Here is a 21,770-nt window from a genome sequence, read left to right on the forward strand (position 1 = left end):
ACATAATCTCGAAGGTAACACCGAAAATCATGCTTTGGAACAAACTAATTCAAGATTCAGATGTGTTGTTTGCTATAAAAATTTGAAAAATTCTGATGGCCGAAAAGTTGCAACCAATAAAATTGCGTGAAGTAAATGGCAAAGTATGCTCTTATAAAACACATTATTGTGTTGAATGCTTCTTTATTATACACCGAGCAAAAGCTGTATTAAAGATGAAATTCAATCTTCAAATTTTTTTATTGTATTTGCGTGGGTATAATGTAAATGTTAATGTAAGAGTTACTACTTATGTTTGGAAGTATGTTTTCCGTTTGCTTTTGTTTTAGTCTTTAGGCATTCAAATATTTTTGAGCTAACCTTATTTTATATTTTTTGAATAAATATTACAAAAAGGAATATATTGTTCGCGAATTAATATACACTCTTCCACATTTTTTTAAAAAACACTTTAACAATATAATAAAAAAATAAATTTGAAAATTTGCAAAGTTTTAATTTTGTTCCTAACGTTAAAATTTTTATTTCATATAATTCATCAATCTCAAGATTGATTTTCGTAATTTTTAATAATCGAATTTTCTAGTTCAATGGAGCCTAATCTTATTAAATCTGTCCTAATTAAAAACTTTCGCTCAGGTTATAAGATTCAGGATAATTAACACTTGTTGGAAGGCGATAAAACTTTTTAGAACGCAAAAAGTGTTCGTTTTCAGATCAGATTACCTCATAACTTACTTTGCTCGGACTCACGACGAAAGTGACTACGTATGTTGAGGAGATTGTTATCGACTTAATGTTTTAGCTTTTAGCTATAATTAAGGACCGTTCTTATGTTTTTTAGCAGAACAATATAAATAATTACCTTTTATTTTAAAAAATCAACGGTAGTATAGAGGCTTAGACAAAAATAGTAATTATAGTAAGTTAATCAATAAAAAGTCCTTCTTCTGGGATTTTTATCAGGTTCACACATCAAAAAATCTATAATAGCCCAGGCTGTGGATGAAAATGTGCATTATTATGTGAATTTTTTAAAACCACTCGGTGTTACAAAGGGCGGTGACAGAAACCACTCTTCAATCCGTGCAATGGCAAATTTTTATTTATTTATAAGATTTCGAAGGGGTAAAATATGCAATTTTGTGATTCAGGACTTTGCAAAGCCTAAGGTACGTGATATACGGATATGAAATATAGCCATGAAATAATCAAAGTGCATTGGGTAATCTAAGCTTTTATAAGTTTGGTTTTAATCAATTGTTACTACATAATTAGCACTCAAAGTTGAAAAACGCTACTTCATCAAAATGGCCATATTTTTTTGTAAAAATACCTGTATAATAAATTTTAATGTATGAGATTGAAGCCCTTTCAATTCCCAACAAAATGAGATTTTGCAAAATTTCATATAAGTCATGACATAATAATTTGTTATCCTACGACAAACAAGGTACAAAGCTATAAATTTTTGAAAAAGAAATCGCAGACTAAATCTAAGGCGTATTCTCTTAGAGACATACAAAAAAACCTAAAACATGTTTTTGTCCCTTATTCATTATATTAAAAATACGGTCATATTTTTTATAAATATTTAGTAGCACGGTAGCTAGTTGCTAGGAACGCTTCCTAAACATCGTAGCAGTGTGTAATTTACAAATTAGGATTGCTAGCCTCAATACCTGCAACTAAAAACAGTTTCTACGGGCACTAGGAGTCGAGGTATCTTCTTTTTTTTAGGAAAAGTGAATTCGGAACTTCAAATCAGCGGAGCTCGGAAAGGATTGTAATATATACGTGAAAAATAAACTGATTTCGATAATTTTATTAGCGCAAAAAAAGAATAATATTTACGTTATTTATTTTTTACTATCATAATTATGTGATTCTTAACAGATATTACATTGGTCACAAATGAACAAAATTATAGAAGACTGGGTAAAAAATTGTAGCAAGTGTGAGATATTTCAAAGTCACAATGCTAAAGAACCACTATTACTTAGACAGTTGCCTCAAGCACCTTTTGAAAAGGTAACAAGTGATATATTAGATTATGGTAGACAGTCATATCTAGTTCTGATCGATTATTTTTCTAAATGGCTCGATATAGTGAAAATTAATTCAAAAACTTCTCAGGTGGTCATCAAGGAGTTAAAGAAAATTTTTTAAACACACGGAATACCCTACGAAGTCTTATCAGATAACATGCCTTATAATTCGTGGCATTGTCAGCAATTTGCTAAAGACTGGGATTTTCTGTTTGGAACGTCCATTCCCCGCTATCCACGGTCTAATAGGCAGGCAGAACGAGCCGTTCAAATTGCAAAAAACATGCTTAGAAAGTGTGACGACTTAGATATGGCGCTCCTGGAGTATCGCAACAGTCCAATAAATGGAATAGATAGTGACTAACAGGGTTCTTATATCGAAGCTACCATCAAATAAAAAGCACAAAGAAATAAGTCTAAAGGAAGAGTGGGCGAAACTAGAGGCAAAAGAAACAAATATAAAAATTATTATGATAGAAACACCAAGGTAAGAAGGGAAATAGTGCCAGGAGAGAATGTAGGTATCAGAGAGGGTAGAGAATGAAAAATTCTGGAAAGAGTAGATGAGGCACACAGATCTTATTTAGTGCAGGAAGAAAATGAGCAAGTGGTCAGGTAAAACAGTTATCACTTGAGGCCTTCTCTAGTTAAAGCGGAAATTAAGAAGAATACCGATTTTGCACATAATGATAGATCATTAAACTCCTCATTTGGGAATCAGAGTTGTGAAGTAGAGGAACCTTTAACCTCAAAGATGAATGTTGAAAATAGAACTAGCGCTACACTCAAAAGGGCTCCAGTGCGTTTTAAGGACTATTAAATGTAAAAAAAGTGGAAAGATGTCATATCAGTAGGTTATGAATACGGTCACGGGGCTCTAGGCACAATGGATGGGGACTCGTTGTCTGTTGTCACTACTTTAGATATTGTTGATTCTTGCAGATTTTGTTAAAAAATATGTTTAAATTAATGTATTGAACACAATGAAATATTATTACTTGTATTATAGGTCTTTTTGCATTTATTGTTATGGCTTTGGAAACTTATCAGTTTTAAGACATGCTTTTGACTGGAAAGGTTTAGGGATTTGGGAAGTCGTATTCCTAGAATATATTTTTGTCTATCAGAAAAGGAGCTACCATTCAAGCTTCATTTTCGACAGTTTCCTGTTAAGGGAGCTTTCCCTGATCGTCGATATAAATTTGATTAAACAGAACAGGCTCAAGTTAAGAGATTGTGAAGAGAATAATTGAAAATAGTAACGATAATCTAGGTTTTTAAATTGATAATATTAATATAAAAATCTTCTAGTACAAATTTCATAATGCTGATGAGTAGTTATTAGCGATATTGTAAGTCTTTGTTCTCTCAGAAATTTTGTATAAAGACAATCTACCTACATTTTACCTTACTTTTCTGTCCTGCTGTATGGAGTGAAAGCGTGGACTCTAACTGAGGCTATCCTTAGACGCTCCACAGCCTTTGAGATGTAGGTATACAGACGACTACTGAAAATAAGCTGGATCGATAGAGTTAGAAATGAGGAGGTTCTTAGACGGCTGAACCAAACAACACAACTGGTCGATATAATAAAGAAACGTAAACTGAAATACTTCGGTCACATTATGAGACACCCTGAAAAATATGATCTTTTACATCTGATCATTCAGGGAAAGATCCAAGGTACTCGTTGTCCTGGTAGAAGAAGAACATCATGGCTGAAATTTAAGGCAATGGTATGGAAAATCAACTACATCGTTATTTAGAGCTGCTGTCAATAAAGTCACGGTAGGGAATATGGTAGCCAATATGATATCCAACGATCGATAGCGGTCATGGAACTAGAAGAAGAAGACCTACATTTATCAAAGCAGTAGATAACTTAATAGCGTTATTATGTAATCAAGATCTCAATTAGCCTCAAGAATTTATTCTTAGTAAACACATTGTATTTCATATTAAAGATAAACTACATCCTTTTATGAGTGGCAGCCGTAGCTCAGCGGCTAAGATATTGAGATATCAATCAGAAACGCACGAGTTCGATCCTTGGTACTAAAAATAACATTTTAATGTCTTAAAATTATATGAGCCCCCACCGTTATTCGGAGGGCCCCTAAAGCCGTCCGTCCCGGCTACGTAAATGGTCGTTGAATCATGTTAGGGGTGCTTGCGTGACTAAAAACACCAATATCAGATCTTAGCCTCAGGTCACATGAACTTCAACTTCTTTGATAAACGACATACAATAAGCAAGAAAAAATAAAGACAACAAATCCCAGACAAACACAACAAACAGCTTGTTGTATTTAAATATCACTCGGTTCAACCCTGGAACCAGGTGAATTTGATATTAATTTTTCTAATAATATTTATCTAAGCTTTAGGTTTAATTCAAACCCTCTACTGTAGATAGTTTAGTGGAATATTAACTAATTTACAACGCAGTTAACTTTTTATTTATCACTTTTAACATTTTAGAATATAAAAACTATTTTCATTAAGATTCTTTATCATACTAAACGTAATATTCTAGCTACAATCGGTAAGCCAGCAATTCATTTAGAATCGCATTCAAAAGGAACGAACTTTTATCTTTAAGCACTCACTAAAAGCAAAGAAGGTATTCGCCGGCAAACAAAAGAGAAAAAGTTTTATCAAGGATCTTAAAGAAATGCCGCTTCATATTTGAGATACTCGTATTTGAGAAAGAAAGAACAACAAAAATAATACTCAAAGGAATATGTGGTATTTTACTGAAGTATATGGTACGTCGGTTACTTATTAGAGAAAATCAAATTTAAATATTTGAATATAAAAAAAATTGAGGAACTTTGAATAGAGCATAAAACATTCATTATGTTTATACGTAAAAACAAGGTTATTTTGTAGTCAAATCATGTTTATTCAGGGAAGAAGAGATAATAGCAATTAAAAAAACAAAGGTTATTATTGTTACTACAATCTAAATTAATAAATTAATATGCAGTTTTTCTTGTTTTTGCGATCAGATAAATTTATCTGTTTTTAAAATTGAATCCAGTAAGTTGTCGTTCCATCGTTTTCGTGGTCTTCCTACTGATAGTCTTCCTATTAGGGAACCGTCTCTCACCGTCTTTACTACCCTATTTGTTGTCAATCGGCTTATATAATTGTTCTATTCTACTCTTCCCTTTCTTACCCAGTCCTTGATGTTTTTCACTTTATATCTCCATCGTAGTTTTCTAAGGGTTTTCATATCTGTTGTTTCTATCATTATTTTTGTCCTCTCTTATGCAAGTTTTGTAAATTTGGCTTTCAGTTTTTTTTTCGATATTTTTATTTCTCTATATTATTTCATTCAGGCAATCTGTAACTCTGTCTGCTCTATTCACTTGATCTTCCACTTCAGTTTCGAGCTTTCTGTAGCTAGACAGTGTGATGCCTAGATATTTAGACTCCATCACTTACTCTATTTTCTGACCCTCCAGCTCTATTGTACATCTTAGATTTGCTATTATAACCATACAGTTTGTCTTTTTTGGGGAAATTAACATGTTTAATTACGATTAATTGGTGCAGCATACTATACTTACGTTGAAAATCATTTTCACTTTAAGAAATCAGTATTGCGTCTTCTTCATAGCAGAATATTTTAAGTTGTTTTTCTGCCATTTGGTATCCTTTTTTTAGTTTTTACTTTTTCTATGATTTTATCTATGATCAGGTTGAATAATAGAGGACTCAAGGAATCCTCCTATCATATTTCACTGAGAGCTTCAATTAGGTCAGATAGTTCTTCTTCGACTTTTGCTTTTAGTGTGTTGTTCTGGTAAATATTTTCGATCGTTTTGATTATTCCTAGAAGTATATTTCTTGCGTAGAATAAGTGGATAACATCCTTTACTTTGACACTGTCAAATGCCTTCTTAATGTTCACGAAACATAAATATACCGGTTTTACACTGATTTGCCGGCCTAACTAAAAAAAATGATATGAATAAGGTGTTAAAAAGTATATATATTATTACACGCCTTAATTATTGTAACTTATCTCTTTCAGATGAGCCATACGCAGATTCAGGTTGCAGTTACAATCCTTCTGATATGGAAGAATCATCAAGTGAAAAAAGTACAGGTATTTTATTATTAGTTTAATCGTTTGCAAGAAACTAATATACTTTGTTTTAGGTGACCATTAAAATGTATTGGTGACTGATAAGAATATACAAAGCAATTTTCAGTCTAACGATATTACGAATCCTGGAGAAATTCTAAGAAGTAAGAAACGTGGTCATCATCATCATCATCATCCAGCCTCAAGAGTCCACTACTGAACATAGGCCTCTTCCTCATGTTTCCAACCCCGTCTATCTTGCGCCGCTCTATCCAGTTTTTATTGAGTCTTCTTAAATCGTCAGTCCATCTTGCAGGTGGTCCACCGACGCTTCTCTTGTCTTCCCTTGGCCTCCATTCCAATAACCTCTTTGTCCATCGCCCATCTGTCATTCTGGCTATGTCGTGTCCTGCCCATCTCCATTTTAGCCTGGCTTCTCGATGATGTCAGTCACTCCGGTTCTTCTCCTGATGCCTTCGTTGGTTATTCTGTCTCGCAGAGTTATTCCTAACATGGACCGCTCCATTCTTCTTTGCGTGACTCTCAGTTTGGTAGCTGCTGCTTTTGTTAAAGTAAGTGTTTCTGCTCCGTACGTCAAGACTGGGAGGACGCACTGGTCAAATACCTTTCTCTTTAGGCATGTGGGCAGCTCACTTTTAAAAGTTTCTCTCAGTTTTCCAAATGCTGCCCACCCAAGGCCGATTCTTCTCTTCAGTTCATGAGTCTGGTTATCCCTGCCAATCATAATTTCATGTCCGAGGTATTTATGTCTATCTACGAGTTCTATTTCTTTCCCGCCAATACTGATGTTCTGGTTGGGTACCAAATTGGTCATGACTTTTGTTTTCGAGATATTTATATTTAAACCTACATTTTCTGTAGCCACAACGAGTTCCTGTACCATCTCTCTTGCCATACCTAGATCTTCAGCTATTATAAGTATATCATCGGCGAAACGTAAGTTGTTTAAATATTCTCCATCTATTTTTATTCCCTTTGTCATCCAATCCAAATTTTTAAAAGCATGTTCTAGCACCGTATTAAAAAGTTTAGATGACATTGGGTCTCCTTGTCTAATCCCCCGTTCTATTTTTATGCGATTACTGTTAGTATGTAATCTGACAGTGGTTGTTGTCTGCAGGTATATTTTGTATAATAATTTAGTATATCTATAATCTAGCCTGCATTCTTTAAGCGCCTGTAATATTTTGCTTAGCTCAACTGTGTCAAAGGCTTTGTGAAAATCGATAAGTGTGGAATACAATAAACTAGAGGTTTATTGTATTCCACTGCTTTCTCTATTAAGGTTTTTATACTTTGTAGATGGTCATTTGTGCCATAACTTTTTCGGAATCCTGCCTGTTCCCTTGGTTGATAAGTCTCTAATTTTCTTTCCATTCTCTTAACTAGTATTCGCGTAAACAACTTATATATATATGGCTGAGGAGGCTAATTGGTCTGTAATTCTCTAAATTTGCTTTGTCTCCTGCTTTGTGTAATAGAATCATAGTAGCGTTGTTCCAGTCTGTTGGAATATTGGCGCTGTGAAAGCAGATATTAAAAAGTTCTTTAATTTTTTCAAGTAATATGGATATATTTTTCCTCAAATTTTTAGTGCTTCTGATACTATTCCATATAGAATAGAAACGTGGTGCTCGCCGAAAATTTGCAGATAAAAGTCAATGGCAACGTAATATAAGAACAAAATTACAAAAAAGACACTATTTATGGTAATTACAAAAGCCCAACAGCGCCAAGAAAACATTTAAGGAGAACAAATTAAAAAAGTTGAAAAATATAAATATTTGGGTACAATAATTAACGAAAATAATGAGTACACAGAAGAGATTAAGGCAAGAATAGGACAGGCAAGAAATTCCTTCAACAAGCTGAAAAAAGTACTCTGCAGCCGGGACATTTCAATTTCTTTAAAGATAAGACATCTGAGATGCTACGCGTTCTCCGTATTATTTTATGGATTGGGGGCTTGGACATTAAAGAAAGATGTTTCGGACAGATTAGAAGCCTTCGAGTTATGGGCCTACAGAAGGATATTATGAATAAGTTGGGTGGATAGAGTCAATGTCGAGGTGTTAAAAAGAATGGGAAAAGATAAGAGGGTTTAAATACAATTAAAGTCAGAAAACTGCAATATCTGGGACATGTCATGAGGGGCGAGTGTTATAACTTGCTGCAATTAATAATACAGGGTAGAAGGAGTCGCGGAAGAAGACGCATCTCCTGGTTAAACAATTTGAGAGCTTGGTTTAACTGCACTTCTGCTGGCCCCTTTAGAGCAGCGGTATCGAAAGTGCGAATTACATGTCAGACTTTTGCAGGCAGCAGTACAGCGCCCAGTAAGTTTTCGATTTTTCATGTGATTTTTCGGGATTTTCGTTTCATGGAATAATAAACTATAAACAACTTATAAACTTAATTTAATTTAATTATTTATTTCTTTGAATAAAAAAAAATAGTGTTAATTGTTGATGTAGATAAGTGATTTAGTTGATTTATACAGTTATATAATTGTTGTATTATTGTTTATTTAATATTTAGCTATATCTCTAACTTATTCCTCGTTACAACGAGCAATAGTCAAAGAGATGTGTATATTACGAGAGAAAAAGAAACAAAAAAGACTTTTATCATCGTAGAAGAAAGACTTTTATCATCATAATTTGGGAACTGTCATAACGAACCAATTAGATCCAGACATAGAAATAAAACAAAGAATAGCAATAATGACTAAAACTACTTTTATGAAAATGAAGACATTTCTTTGCAATAATCATCTCAGTTTAGAATGAAAATAAAGAAAGATCAAGTGCTAAATTTGGTCTGTACTTTTGTATCGAACGGAAGTTATTGTAAAAGTATTAAGTATGGACAAAATTAAAGCATTGGAAATATGGATACATAAACAGATGCTAAAGATATCTTCGAAAGCCAAAAAAAAAATAATGAGAAAGTACTAAGAAGGAACAAAGGTAGAGAATTGCTTGAAGGCAAAATAGAAGAAATTTCTTGATTACAAAACACTCGAAAATGGACTCAGATATCAAAAGTAGGACAATTATTCCATTTGATGATCGAAAAGCCTTCGCAATGGAGATCACCAACGTCGGATAACTCTGATATTACACGTGAATAAGAAGCAGAAGAAAGAAATGTGTTTTTGTCCGAAAAAAACTTATTTTAGGTCAGTAAATTATCAAGAAATTCCCATGTAATCCTTCCCTTGTAGAAAATATACGATATAAATATAATTAAAGGGACTAAGACACTAATAGATATAGGTACAAAAGAGAAAAAGTATTTTTAATTTTTACGTACCTGAGTAAGAAAAGGAGTGGTTGGACTTAATTTCCTCACAGCTCTCGTTCTTCCTCTTCACGAACTGTGATATATCGGTCAAAAATGGAAACGTTGACATATTTTAAACGTTAGTATACACAAAAGGCACTAAATTAACTAGATTAATGTCGAATAATTTTCCAACACATGATTCACTGTATGTTGATGACACAACTGATTAAGTGTTTTAATTAAAAATGTTAATTGCTGCTGATTTTTATTACTGTAGTGGGTTAATATAACTGTAAACTAAAGTGATACGTCGTTTTGTCATTTTACGTAAAAATATTTTTCGATGATTGTTTTGACTATAACTATGGTTTTAAAATTATGTCACCAAAATTATTTCGAGCCCTCCTTGAAGATTCTCTTAAGATACTAAACTGGAAAAAACAAAGAAATCAACATTAATTGAGAAAAGTTGAATTGTTTATGTTTAAATAACTTAAAGTGATCTATCAACGAGTGGGTTTCGAAATTAATTTTAATAAAACCAAAATGATAACGCTTTGGATCTTCAGACTAAAGAGTGGAGACATACACTCTTTAGAGAAGAAAGTATGAGCAGTTCATAGCACAATAATTTAAATTTTAAAAATACGAATTAAAGACACCAGTATCATCAAACAAGAAAATAATAAATTACGCAGTGGAAAAAGCAAATAAGGAAATGGTTGATTATAAAAACAAAACTTCAGAAGTTAAGACGTGGTTCAATGATCAATGTAGATATCTAGGAAGAGAAAAATCCAAACAAGACAAGTAATGTTATCCAATCATAATACTAAGCACAGAACTGAAAAAAAAAATCAGAGATAGTTTAAGAAAAGATAAAGAACGTTAAAAAACAGTAAGTACATTGAAAGAAAAATCCAACATAGCGAAAAAGAGTTTGGAAACAAAGAAATTAAGTCCTTCTACCACGAAGGAAGATAAAAAAGGATTAACAGAGCGAGAAAATTATATAAGATCTAACGTAGATGAGTTTACAGCTAGATGATGATAAAATTAAAATTCTATATACGGTATACTATGTATATCACATAGTAATAGGCAAATACATATAATTCATGAGTAGAAAACTGATATAAGAATATAAGAATGCAGTTCCAGAAATTTAATCCGTCCGAGATTCCGAGGTAATCTTTAGGCTGTTTGGTATTTTTCTAATTTTTACAAGTGACAGGGAACCGGCCTGAGTCTGAACCCCCTACCTGGAGGACCGGGTAATTTGTAATCAAGGTTTTCTTCCTTTAAACTAGTTGTCTTCCAGGACTATAGAGACTAGTCTTCCCTTAACATTCTCTAACAACAGACATAGAAAGAAAACAGCTGATATGGTACGGACACTTCCAGATGATGGACAACTCAAGACTCCCAAAAATAATTATGCAATGGATATCACCAAACCGCAGAAAGAGAGGAAGACCCAAGAAATCTTGGAGAGAGGGAGTAATGAAGGCGATGAGCGCAAGAGATCTTAGAGAGGGCCAATGGGATGATAGAGTGTCATGGAAATTAGGCATCGGACAACGTCGCAAGACGTTTTAAAACCGATTGATATATATATATATATAGTTCCAGAAATAAATATGATTAAAATACAATAAATGCTGCATATAAAACGACGAATAATAAAAGATTGTGAAACAGAACGAAGCAATGAGAGTAGTTAAGCCACGATTAAAAATTTGAAAAGACACTAACGGTGAAATTCTACATGATAAAAACTAAGTTCTTAACACATGCGCACAACATTTCAGCGAACATCAAAATATAAACAATATTGAAGGAGGTTACAATATAAACAATCAACAAAATGTACAACGTTAACTGCACAGTGAAGACCCAACAAGAGAAGAAGTGTCAAATGCCATCCTAAAACTCAAAGACAATAAAGCCCCAGGAATCGATGAAATACGTTCGGAAATGTACAAAAATTTATCTGCGTATAAAATCTTCGGCAATGTATTGTTTGAAAGATTTAAACATTTTACAAAGGATATTGTTGGTCAATATCAATTCGGAAAATTACTGCTGGAAAGTCAACTAATAAAACACACCATCTCTTCGTCGACTTTAAAGCAGAATAGGACACTGTGAAAAGAACTGCATTATATGATGCAATGATAGACTTTGGGATCGCACCTAAGTTATTTAAGTTAAACCAACTAACAATGCAAAACGTAAGCTCATGCGTTAGAATTGAAGGAGAAAACTCTACCTTCTTTGACATTAATAATGGTCTAAGAGTGCGCTGACGTGTCTCCTCTTTAATATTGCCTTGGAAAAAGCAATCAGACAATTAAATCTTAGAATCAATGGAACTATTTTTAATAGATTGACGAAAATTCTCGCATTCGCTGACGATATAGTTATAGTGGGCAGAAGTATGAGAGACATAGTGCAGTGTTCTACAACGCTTGCGGACGCGGCAAGTAAATTAGGACCTAAGGTACATGAGGAAAAAACCAAATATATGTTGGTTTCTAAAAATCTCCGAAATATTCAACAGAGAATTCAAATTAACAACTATACCTTTGAGCAAGTCAAAGAATTCACATGTCTTAGATCGCTAGTAAACGCAACAAATACGACAAGCGACGAAATAAAAAGACGCATAGCAATAGCAAACACAACTGTTCACGGTCTCCAGAAACATTTAAAGAATAAAATATAAAACGTGCAGTAAAATTCAATATATACAAGATCTTAATAAGACTGTTTTTGATATATGGTATGATATATGCGTCAAAGATACAACTTTGAACTATATCAGTTATACACCGATTCAGATATTGTGAAATTCGTTAAAGTACAAAGACTTAGATGCGCTGGACACATTGCTAGGATGTCAGATCGCGAATACACGAAGAGATTAACATTTTCACAGATTCTCGGACAATCCACAATGGATTGTCGAGCCACTTATGATAATGAATAACAGTAGTATAAGCAAACAAAAATAAAGAAAATATTGCAGGTAGATAAATAAAAGAGAACTTAGTAGAAGCCGTGAGAACGAGTAATAATGTTAGCATCTTTTGGAGATCCTTAAATCGGTCTAGGTGAGAATTAAAGAAAAGGTTTCGATTATTAATAGGACACATATATAAAAAATAGAAACTCAAAACTGTATTAAATATATTAACTACTTACTACCAGCAGAATTCCCTGAGGTTCAATCGTAAAACTCAAAGATCTGCCTTCCACGTTCGCACAAAGGAAGCTAAGCAAAAATTCTAAATCGCACCGAATATAAACAACAGGAACAGTGACAACCAGGAATAGCATACACAGGAGGCCAACACTTAGAAACATTAATGGTAAGACACTATGGGACAGAGGTAGAAGTACAGATATACGACGTAGATGCAAGGTGGAGAACATCAAGAACTGGGTAAGAAATAGAAGAGTAGAATAGAACGATCATATTAACCGAATAACAACAAATAGAGTAGTAAAGATGGCAAGGGACGGCTCCTCAATAGGAAGAAGATCAGTAGGAAGACCACGAAAACGATGAAACGTCAACTTAGAGGCACATTGAAAAATAGACAGAGTCATGTCTACATAAAAAGAAGAAACAGAAGAAGAAAAAGAAGGAGAAGTAGGTTAACAAGAAGTAAATAAGGTACCTATCCTGGCTTCCTAAAAACAACAGCATAGGAACTATGTTTTTTAATTACTGAATATGCTTGCTCCGTTTGAAACAGATCTGCTCACACCAAACACACAGGTTCCTCAACACGCAGAAATGTAGCATAACATATAGAGAAAATTAAACAAATCATACCGAGCTCGAACACCACGAAAGCTACCGAAATCCAGAAAAAGCTTTCTTGGAACAGTTCAGGGTGAACCACACGAATATTTTCCTTTTCCCCATGCCAATCTCTAGACTTTAAAATGTGCAAAACTATAAATGGGATAATACCGAGGATCGCTCAAATAAAATCATAAATGGTAAAAGGGGGGAAAATACACCAAGATGATGTAAACTTTGACTGTGGGGAAATGCAAAATATGGAACATCTTACCTGCAGAAACTGTCCCTATCGATGTATCCTCAAAGATACGTGGCTCTTAAACAAAGATCGAACTACGTAGCCCGATATTGGGCCAAAATTATAAAAATGACATGTCCCGATACGATAAAGTAAATAAGGAGAAAAAGAGGTTAATCTTTGTAAATGGGTATATTTTATAAAAACCCTTAAAAGGGCTACCTTAAAAACACGAACGTTTTCGGAACAACAGTTCCATCATCAGGTTAAAAATACAGGTTACCATGCCTGAGCCACCAAAATATTAGGGTAAAAACCCTTTAAAATATATAATGTTACCAAAGATTGTACATGATGTTGTTAATATTATTTGATGTTTAATATTTTAATTAAATTTTACTTCAGGTAACATACACCCATGCTTTAAGTGAGTTCCAGTGTCCGGAGAGTAAACCTCTTCAAACGGACTTCAGCTGTTACTGTTAGTTACCAGCTGAAGTCCGTTTGAAGACCTTTACTCTCCGGACACTGGAACTCACTTAAAGCATGGGTGTATGTTACCTGAAGTAAAATTTAATTAAAATATTAAACATCAAATAATATTAACAACATCATGTACAATCTTTGGTAACATTATATATTTTAAAGGGTTTTTAACCTAATATTTTGGTGGCTCAGGCATGGTAACCTGTATTTTTAACCTGATGATGGAACTGTTGTTCCGAAAACGTTCGTGTTTTTAATGTAGCCCTTTTAAGGGTTTTTATAAAATATACCCATTTACAAAGATTAACCTCTTTTTGTGATACTTGGTATACAGCCAGCTGCAGGAATTATTTTCCTTGTGGATTTTATTTTAAATAAGGAGACATATTTAGAAATACATGGAGGAGTACGTTTTAAAACTAGAAATAAATTTGAAAATGATATGTTAAATCAATATCTAACCACTAACCACTAAGGAGTAAGAAAAGAATCCTAGTAAGGCTTGGTGATACAGTAAACAAAGAAAATAATGATGAGTAAGCAAGTACAAAAAAGTAATATACGTATTTATTTCGATACTATGGCAGGAGGATACAAGTAGGAAAAACCATAAAAAATATATAATAGTATCCTGAGAATAACACTAACATGTTTCAATAGGCATGGATAACTAAAAAAAGTGAAGGCAAATTGCTGGTAATCGAAATAGATTTTTGAATACGAGTAGCATGGAAATATGAAAATAGAGAACAGAATAAATTTGGACGAGGACATTCGGTATCAAATGCAAATATCACAAACCTTAATCGATGAGCTAAGGAAAAATCCTCTAAAATGCAAAATCTATGAGATGTATCTGTATTCCATATTCTTTTGTATTAGACAAAATTTATATTATTTTAACTATACTAAACATTGGTGACATATTACCACTGAAACACAATAATACACATTTCAATCCCTTTTATCTTTTAAATTGCTCACAATATTTGTAAAAAAACATCAATACACTGACACTTCAAAGTATAGTTTGTGATAATTTTCATGTATCGGATACCACTGCCCGATAACTATTGCGGTTTCAATGTCACTATTGTTATATACAACAGAAATACATGAAAATACCCAATAATTCTCATTGTGAATACCGAGTCAAATAATTAAAATTAATACGTTATTCGCAATTAGTAAACTGTTTTGTTTTGTAGCGCTTTGTAATATAGTGGACTGTCGTTAATTTCTGTCCATTTTTAAGTAAATAAGTCTCAGTTTGATAAAATTAATTTATTCGATATCATTATTTCATTTACGCAAATACAATAACAAATAGCTTGTATTTACTTTCAACATTTTTAAATGTATAGAACGATGATTTGCCATTATTTAAAAAAATCGGTTGCCTGTAAAGTCGGTTTTACGGGCGAAGATATTTTACGTGACAACGTCTTTTTCTCGGTAGAATATTTATTGATATGAATATTATTAAATTGCACAATAGGAACAAGGAATTGAATGAAAATAAGAATTGCACAAATTTTAACTATAGAAATATATTTTGTTTACTAAAACATTGTACATGTAAACTTAAACTTAACTAATTTCTATTTGAGTGATTTTGTTGAGGATAGGACGATGATAGGAGAAATATGAAATGAAAGGAAGTGTTTCTGCTGTAATGTGTCTTGAACGCCAAGAACGCTCGAGAAAGACAGAGACACAAGCACGGAAGCACGCACCGATTCAACGCGCCTAATTCTCTAGTGCTGCACGCGCAGCGGACCGATCATGTTTGAGTGGGAGAGAGACGCAAGGCATTCGCCGGTCCTTCGGGCCTCTCTCTCGTTCGGTGACTCACTGTAACAGACGTGAGCGGGCGTTACACTTTTTCAAGAATGACTCCGAGCCACAACCTAATTTAAGACGTTGTCACGTCAAAACAATATTGTCAATATAGAGGTTTCTGTACTCTTCTACACATTATCAAAGGATGATCATCATCATCATTATCTTTGTAATTACAATTATTACATGTCTCCATAACTCTAGTAACTTTCTTCTTCTTCATGTACCATGTCCTTTCAGAACGTTGGTTACCATCATAGCTATCTTAATTTTCTTCACTGCCACCCTAAATAGCATGCTTGTATAAACACTATACCAATCTCGTAAGTTCTTCAATCATGAGGTTCTTCTTCGTCCTGGACTGCGTTTGCCTGCTATTTTTCCTTGCATGATATTTTGTAGGAACCTATATTTGGGACCTCTCATTACATGTCCGAAATACTCCAGCTTTCTCTGCTTGATGCTTTTTATGATCTCAGTAGTCTTGCTGAGACGTTCTAGTATTGTGGAGTTTCGAATCTTTTCCACCCAGAAAACTGTTAAAATTTTTCTATAGCACCACATTTCGAAAGCCTCAAGGCGATTTAGATCGATTTTATTTACAGTCCAGGACTCGACACCATAAAGTAAGACAAAGAACACGTAGAAGCGAAGTAGGCGGATTCTCAATACCAATTTTAGGTCTCTGTTACATAACACCTTGGACATCCTTTTAAAAACCGCTCTAGCCTACTCTATCCTAGATCTAATTTTGCCGTGACTTTCTAGTAACTTGCCAAACAGCAATTCCTCGTATTGCATTCTTATTTTCGCTACATACAATAGTCGTTATTTTTGCTTTTTGATTGCCCAATATTAAGTTTCGTACATTATAGCGGGTTTTACAGCAATTTAATAAATTATCCGTTCAGCTTCATTGGAATCTGTAACACAACACGACTTGCTTCATATTACTTCATCCATGCCACCCGAATTCTTCTGCATGCATCTCCATATATTATCGTCCATAACTCTGTAATAACAATTCTAGGTACTTAAAACTAGTGCGATTATCAAGTACTTCACTATCCAAAGTATACATTCATTCATCGGCCATCGTTAAATCAACATTCAAAATACTTTATTTTTGTCCTAGTAAATTTTATACTTTTTGATTAAGAGATTGTCTCCACTTTTTCAGTTTTTGTATGTCCTACTAAGAGAACGCCATTCCTATTATATGATGCAACATGAATGACAATAAATAATTACTAAGCAACGAATCCTGATATAAAATAATGAAATTCATATAAAATTTATCAGTCATGAAAAACAAAATAAATGCTTAACTGACTTATATGTCGTACAAGGCATTACTTTTGACTATACACACAAAGAAGAAGCATGAGATACGAAGTCGGATCATTCCACACAGATAGATGAAGCTATATAAATATTTTCTGTGATTTAAAAGCTTTACGAAAAAATGCTTCTAAAAAGATAAGCATATAATCTTAACAGAAGAAATCAAAGAAATTTAATTCCATCACATCGATTTACATTTATAAAAATCATGCCACTATCGACCAAGTGCCCATGATCACTAACATTATAGAAATGGCACTGGAAAAGTTAACATTACCGTCTTCCTGGATCTAACCCAAGATTTTGACTAATCATGATATGAAGAAATAATAAACTCGTTATAACCTTCCAGAATAGTACTATCTACTTCTAGAATCATACAGAGAGATGCTTTAGAATGAAGCAGGAGGAATCCCATCAGTTACCTTAGTTGGAAATAATCAAGAAGAAGTAAAGTATGATCTGTACAACTCTGGATCAAATCCACAATTTGACTTAAGTATCGAGTATTAAGCTAATTGATTCATATAGAAACTTATTCCAGTTAGAATAAATACAGTCCAGGTTTCACATAAGAAACTGTAAAATATTTAGACATTACTCTGATGCAAGGCTTAGGCCGAGAGGATATGCTGAAAATAAAAGACAAGACCTTCGAATCAGATATAAAAATGTACTGGTTACTTGGACATGACTACAAAGGAATAAAGGTACAAAGGTACAAAGGAATATTATTAATGATTGGAATCATGAAGATGGGCTCGATTGTCTCGTTTATGTCTGAAGGTCTAGATATGGCCCTCTAGATATTTGACAACACCAATCAGACCAGATGACTTCTTCTTCTTCTAGTGCCGACTTAACTTATGAAGGTTTGCTATAACCATTGCAAATTTTCTGCTTTTCTTAAAAAGCGTCTTTATGTTTAACCCGGTCCAGGCCCGAATGTTTTTTAGCCAGAATATTTGTCGTCTACCAGGACCCCTTTTTCCTACGATTTTACTTTCTATAATTGGCTACAACAACTCGTGCTTATCATCTCTAAGTATGTGCCCAAGCATGCTGTCTTTCTCCTTTAAATGGTGGTCAAAAGTTCTCTGTCTCTTCCCATTCTGTGCAACATCATTTCGTTAGTAATATGATCGGTCCATGTTATTTTCAAAATTCTCATAAAAAGCTTTCAGCTTTCTTATTAAGTCAATATTAATAGTCCAGGTTTTGGCACTATAAAGAAGAATAGAGTGAATATAACATTTTACCATCCAATATCGGATTTGCAAATTGAGTCTAGGATTACTTAGAAATTTCCTCGTCTTCAAAAAGGCTGCTCTTGATTGCTCTATTCTTGATCGAATTTCTGAGTTCGGATTTAGATATTCAGTAATCCAGCCTCCTAAGTACTACATTTTGTCCACTTGTTTAATATCTCCATTTTTTATCTGGATCCTTGTTATGCCTTTACCCCTCTTACTCATAACTACGGTTTTTGTTTTCTTTGTGTTTGATATTAATATCAATTTGTCTAGTTCTTGATGAGATGGTTACGTTTAACTTTGTCGAAAGCGCTCTCATAGTCTATAAATGCACCGAAAAGATCTTTTTGTTGGTTTCTACATTTTTAAGCAAGAGTTGTGAAACTATACATAGCTTCTACTATTCCGAAGCACCATTACGAAAGCCAAACTCTCTATTACTTATATCAGCTTTACACTATCTGAGTATTCTTACATAAATAATCGTTAAAAATGTTTTCAATAGTTGTGAAATTAAGCTGAATAATCTATAATCATAACAGTGTTTGGGATTCTTGGGTTTTGGTAGCAGACCAAAGGTCGATAGTAGCCATTCTGTAGATATCTCATCAGATTTGTGTATGTTTTTAAATAGAATAGTTACGGTGCTTAAATTGTCTTAATCTATAAGCTTAATTAGCTTAATGTAAATTTTATCTGGCTTAGGGGCTCTGCAAGATTTGGAGTTGGTTATAGCATGTTGGACTTCAGATCTTATAATCAATGGAGCTTCCTCGATATTAATTTATGTTGGTACCATTCTTGAGTCCATGAAAAGATCTTTTAATTAAAAATTTAGTGCATACTTACTTTATTTCACTTTGGTTATTAATAGTTTTATTGTTTTTGTTAATTAATTGGTTAGGTCTGTTTGTTCGTGATTTTCCAGATAATTAACTGAATTTTTTATGTAAATTATAATGATAATGTTTTTTTTCTGCAATTCCTCTGTTTCAATGCATCTTTTCATCTTCTACTTTTTCTTAGCCTCTTTTTTTTGTTCCTTATTAATTTATGTTTTTCTGTATATTTATCTGGCTTTTGTTTTTATTTTTTCTTCTGTTTTCCATGATTTCCAGTATTTCTTGAGTCATCCAAGATGTTCAGCTTTCTTTTTTCTTTTGTAGAGTTTTGTTCTGTCTCTTTATAAAATAATCTATGATTTTCCTCCATATAATATTCACATTTTGTGTGTATTTTATTTCTAATATTAATGTTTTCATTTCTTGATTTATAAGTTGAAGCCTCAGCTTAGATGATAAGAGAATTAAATTATCCGAGTTTGCGCAGCACAGTGATATCACATAAACCAACTTATTTTGATGTAAATAAGGGTTGACTGATAGGAACTAACGAAATATTGCTAAGAGGTACCAGTTTAGTTTTTGAGGTTATAACGTTCAAATCTCAGGACTTGCACTAAGTTTCTCAGCCGCTGAGTACGCGGCTCCAGTCTGGAGACACTGCTCTAAATTATTAAACTAGTCGGATCATTACAGGGTAATTTAGATGTAGCTCAGTCCCTAAAATCTCCTCCATCGCAGAAATAGCTCCACCTAAAATGAGAAGAGCTGTAGCCGCAGAGAGTGAGACACAAAAAAATCTCGGGCCACTGGAGGTCCGACTGAAGTCACTCCGCAGCTTCCTTCGTCAAACAAAACAGCGGGAGACTTCACCAAGCGAACGGAAGGACCGTAAGGAGGAACTAACTACCGGATACCGCTTACTTTCTCCATAAGAAGTGAAAGATGATCTGAGAAACTGTTGTGCTGTACACACCAATGATCATCTTTTAGTGTGCGAATAGCTGCAATAAATTTTTAAGCAACAAAGGTTCTAAAGAAAGCCAACAAAAAAACCCTGCTTGTTGTAAAGCACTGGAAGCTTATAATTTTACTGGAATTTACGAGGACACGGAAAGTAAAGGTATATTATATATATATATATATATATATATATATATATATATATATATATATATATATATATATTATTATAAATATATATTATATTATATTATTATAATATATATATATATATATATATATATATTATTATAAATATATATTATATTATATTATTATAAATTCAGATTAAAAATATACTATATTATAAACAAGTTAGCAGTTGTTTTATCAGCGAACAGATTGTAATATGACTCCAAAAGGAACATAACAAAAAGTGTTTTGTATAAACGTAAACAAATAGTTTGTACTACAATCAAAAATAAAAATAAATTCGAATACAAAGTTTCATTGCCTTTGAACCAAAGGTTACACTTCAAAAGTTAAATATTCGAAATATGAGAAAAAAGGACAAAACTATAAGCACACTTACCATTGCTGTAGCTAAAATTGCTAGACGACGTACAATTCAATCTTTTCTCCTCAATAATTGCATTCAACTGTTGAATCTCCTCGTTCATTGTATCCACTTAGTTAACTACTTGTCTTTCCGATCTCTTCAGTTTATTTTGCGAGCTTTAAATAAGGAAAGTTCTCGAAGACATTTAAAACTTTCGTTAAGTATCCGCACGGCATGAAACGCGAAAAGTTTTGTTCTCTTTTTAAATGGCCGATGAGAAAATTTATCTTGATATCGAGATCGCGGGCATTCTTGGTGAATTCTTATTTTCCAATCCAGAACGTCGGTTCAGGAAGTTTTGCGCGTGGGGAGCATATCTGTAACAATAATATCTTTTTAAAAATTATCAAATTATAATTAAGGAAACTTCCAATTTTAATTAGTAACATTTTAAATACAATTAATTAAAATTCGTGTATCTATACAGTTTTTAATGAGTTTCTTGTATGTTGGAAGCCAAACAAAGTTCAAGATAAATAAAGAAGAAGAGAAAACTATACAGAGTGATCACCTTTTGTGACAATTATGCGTTATATCAGAGCTTCTCCAATCTCTTTGAACCATTTCTCCCTCCAGGCACTTACCAAAAATAACACTAAGTAGGTCATTTGTTCTTGTAGTTACTTATTTAATTAACTCGACAGGTAAATCACCTGGTCCTGGATCTTAACTATTTTACATTTTTTGTAAAACAATATTTATAAAGGGAGACTCGAGAAATCCTGAAAATTATAGAGGCATTAGTCTGATGAATAGTATATTAAAATTGTTAACGGCAGTCATAAAAGATAAAATCAAGGAAAAAGCGAACATGGCTGATGAACAACAAGGCTTCCGGAAGAACCGCAGCACAATAGACGCAATTTTTATTATTAGAGAAATAATAGAGAAGTCTATTGAATATGGAAAACCAGCATACATGTGCTTTGTAGAT

General features: G+C 33.2%; 1 protein-coding gene across 5 annotated transcripts in view; it reads right to left on the reverse strand.

Moving 5' to 3' along the window:
• Window positions 1-21,770, reverse strand: part of Dh31-R (Diuretic hormone 31 Receptor) — a 666,929-nt gene that overhangs the window by 373,121 nt on the left and 272,038 nt on the right. For 2 of the 5 annotated variants that reach the window (XM_072532515.1, XM_072532512.1), the window contains exons 1-2: window positions 14,925-15,059; window positions 9,481-9,884 (exon numbers count right to left, since the gene is read on the reverse strand). In XM_072532515.1, the coding sequence (XP_072388616.1) occupies window positions 9,481-9,580 (100 nt within the window). In that variant the 5' untranslated portion in view covers window positions 9,581-9,884; window positions 14,925-15,059. Of the gene's footprint in view, window positions 1-9,480; window positions 9,885-14,924; window positions 15,073-20,809; window positions 21,154-21,770 lie in introns of those variants that run through there. The other 3 variants (XM_072532514.1, XM_072532513.1, XM_072532511.1) reach the window with 2 other exon arrangements.

The sequence above is a fragment of the Diabrotica undecimpunctata genome, chromosome 5 (assembly GCF_040954645.1).
Source record: "Diabrotica undecimpunctata isolate CICGRU chromosome 5, icDiaUnde3, whole genome shotgun sequence".
Lineage (NCBI taxonomy): Eukaryota > Metazoa > Arthropoda > Insecta > Coleoptera > Chrysomelidae > Diabrotica > Diabrotica undecimpunctata.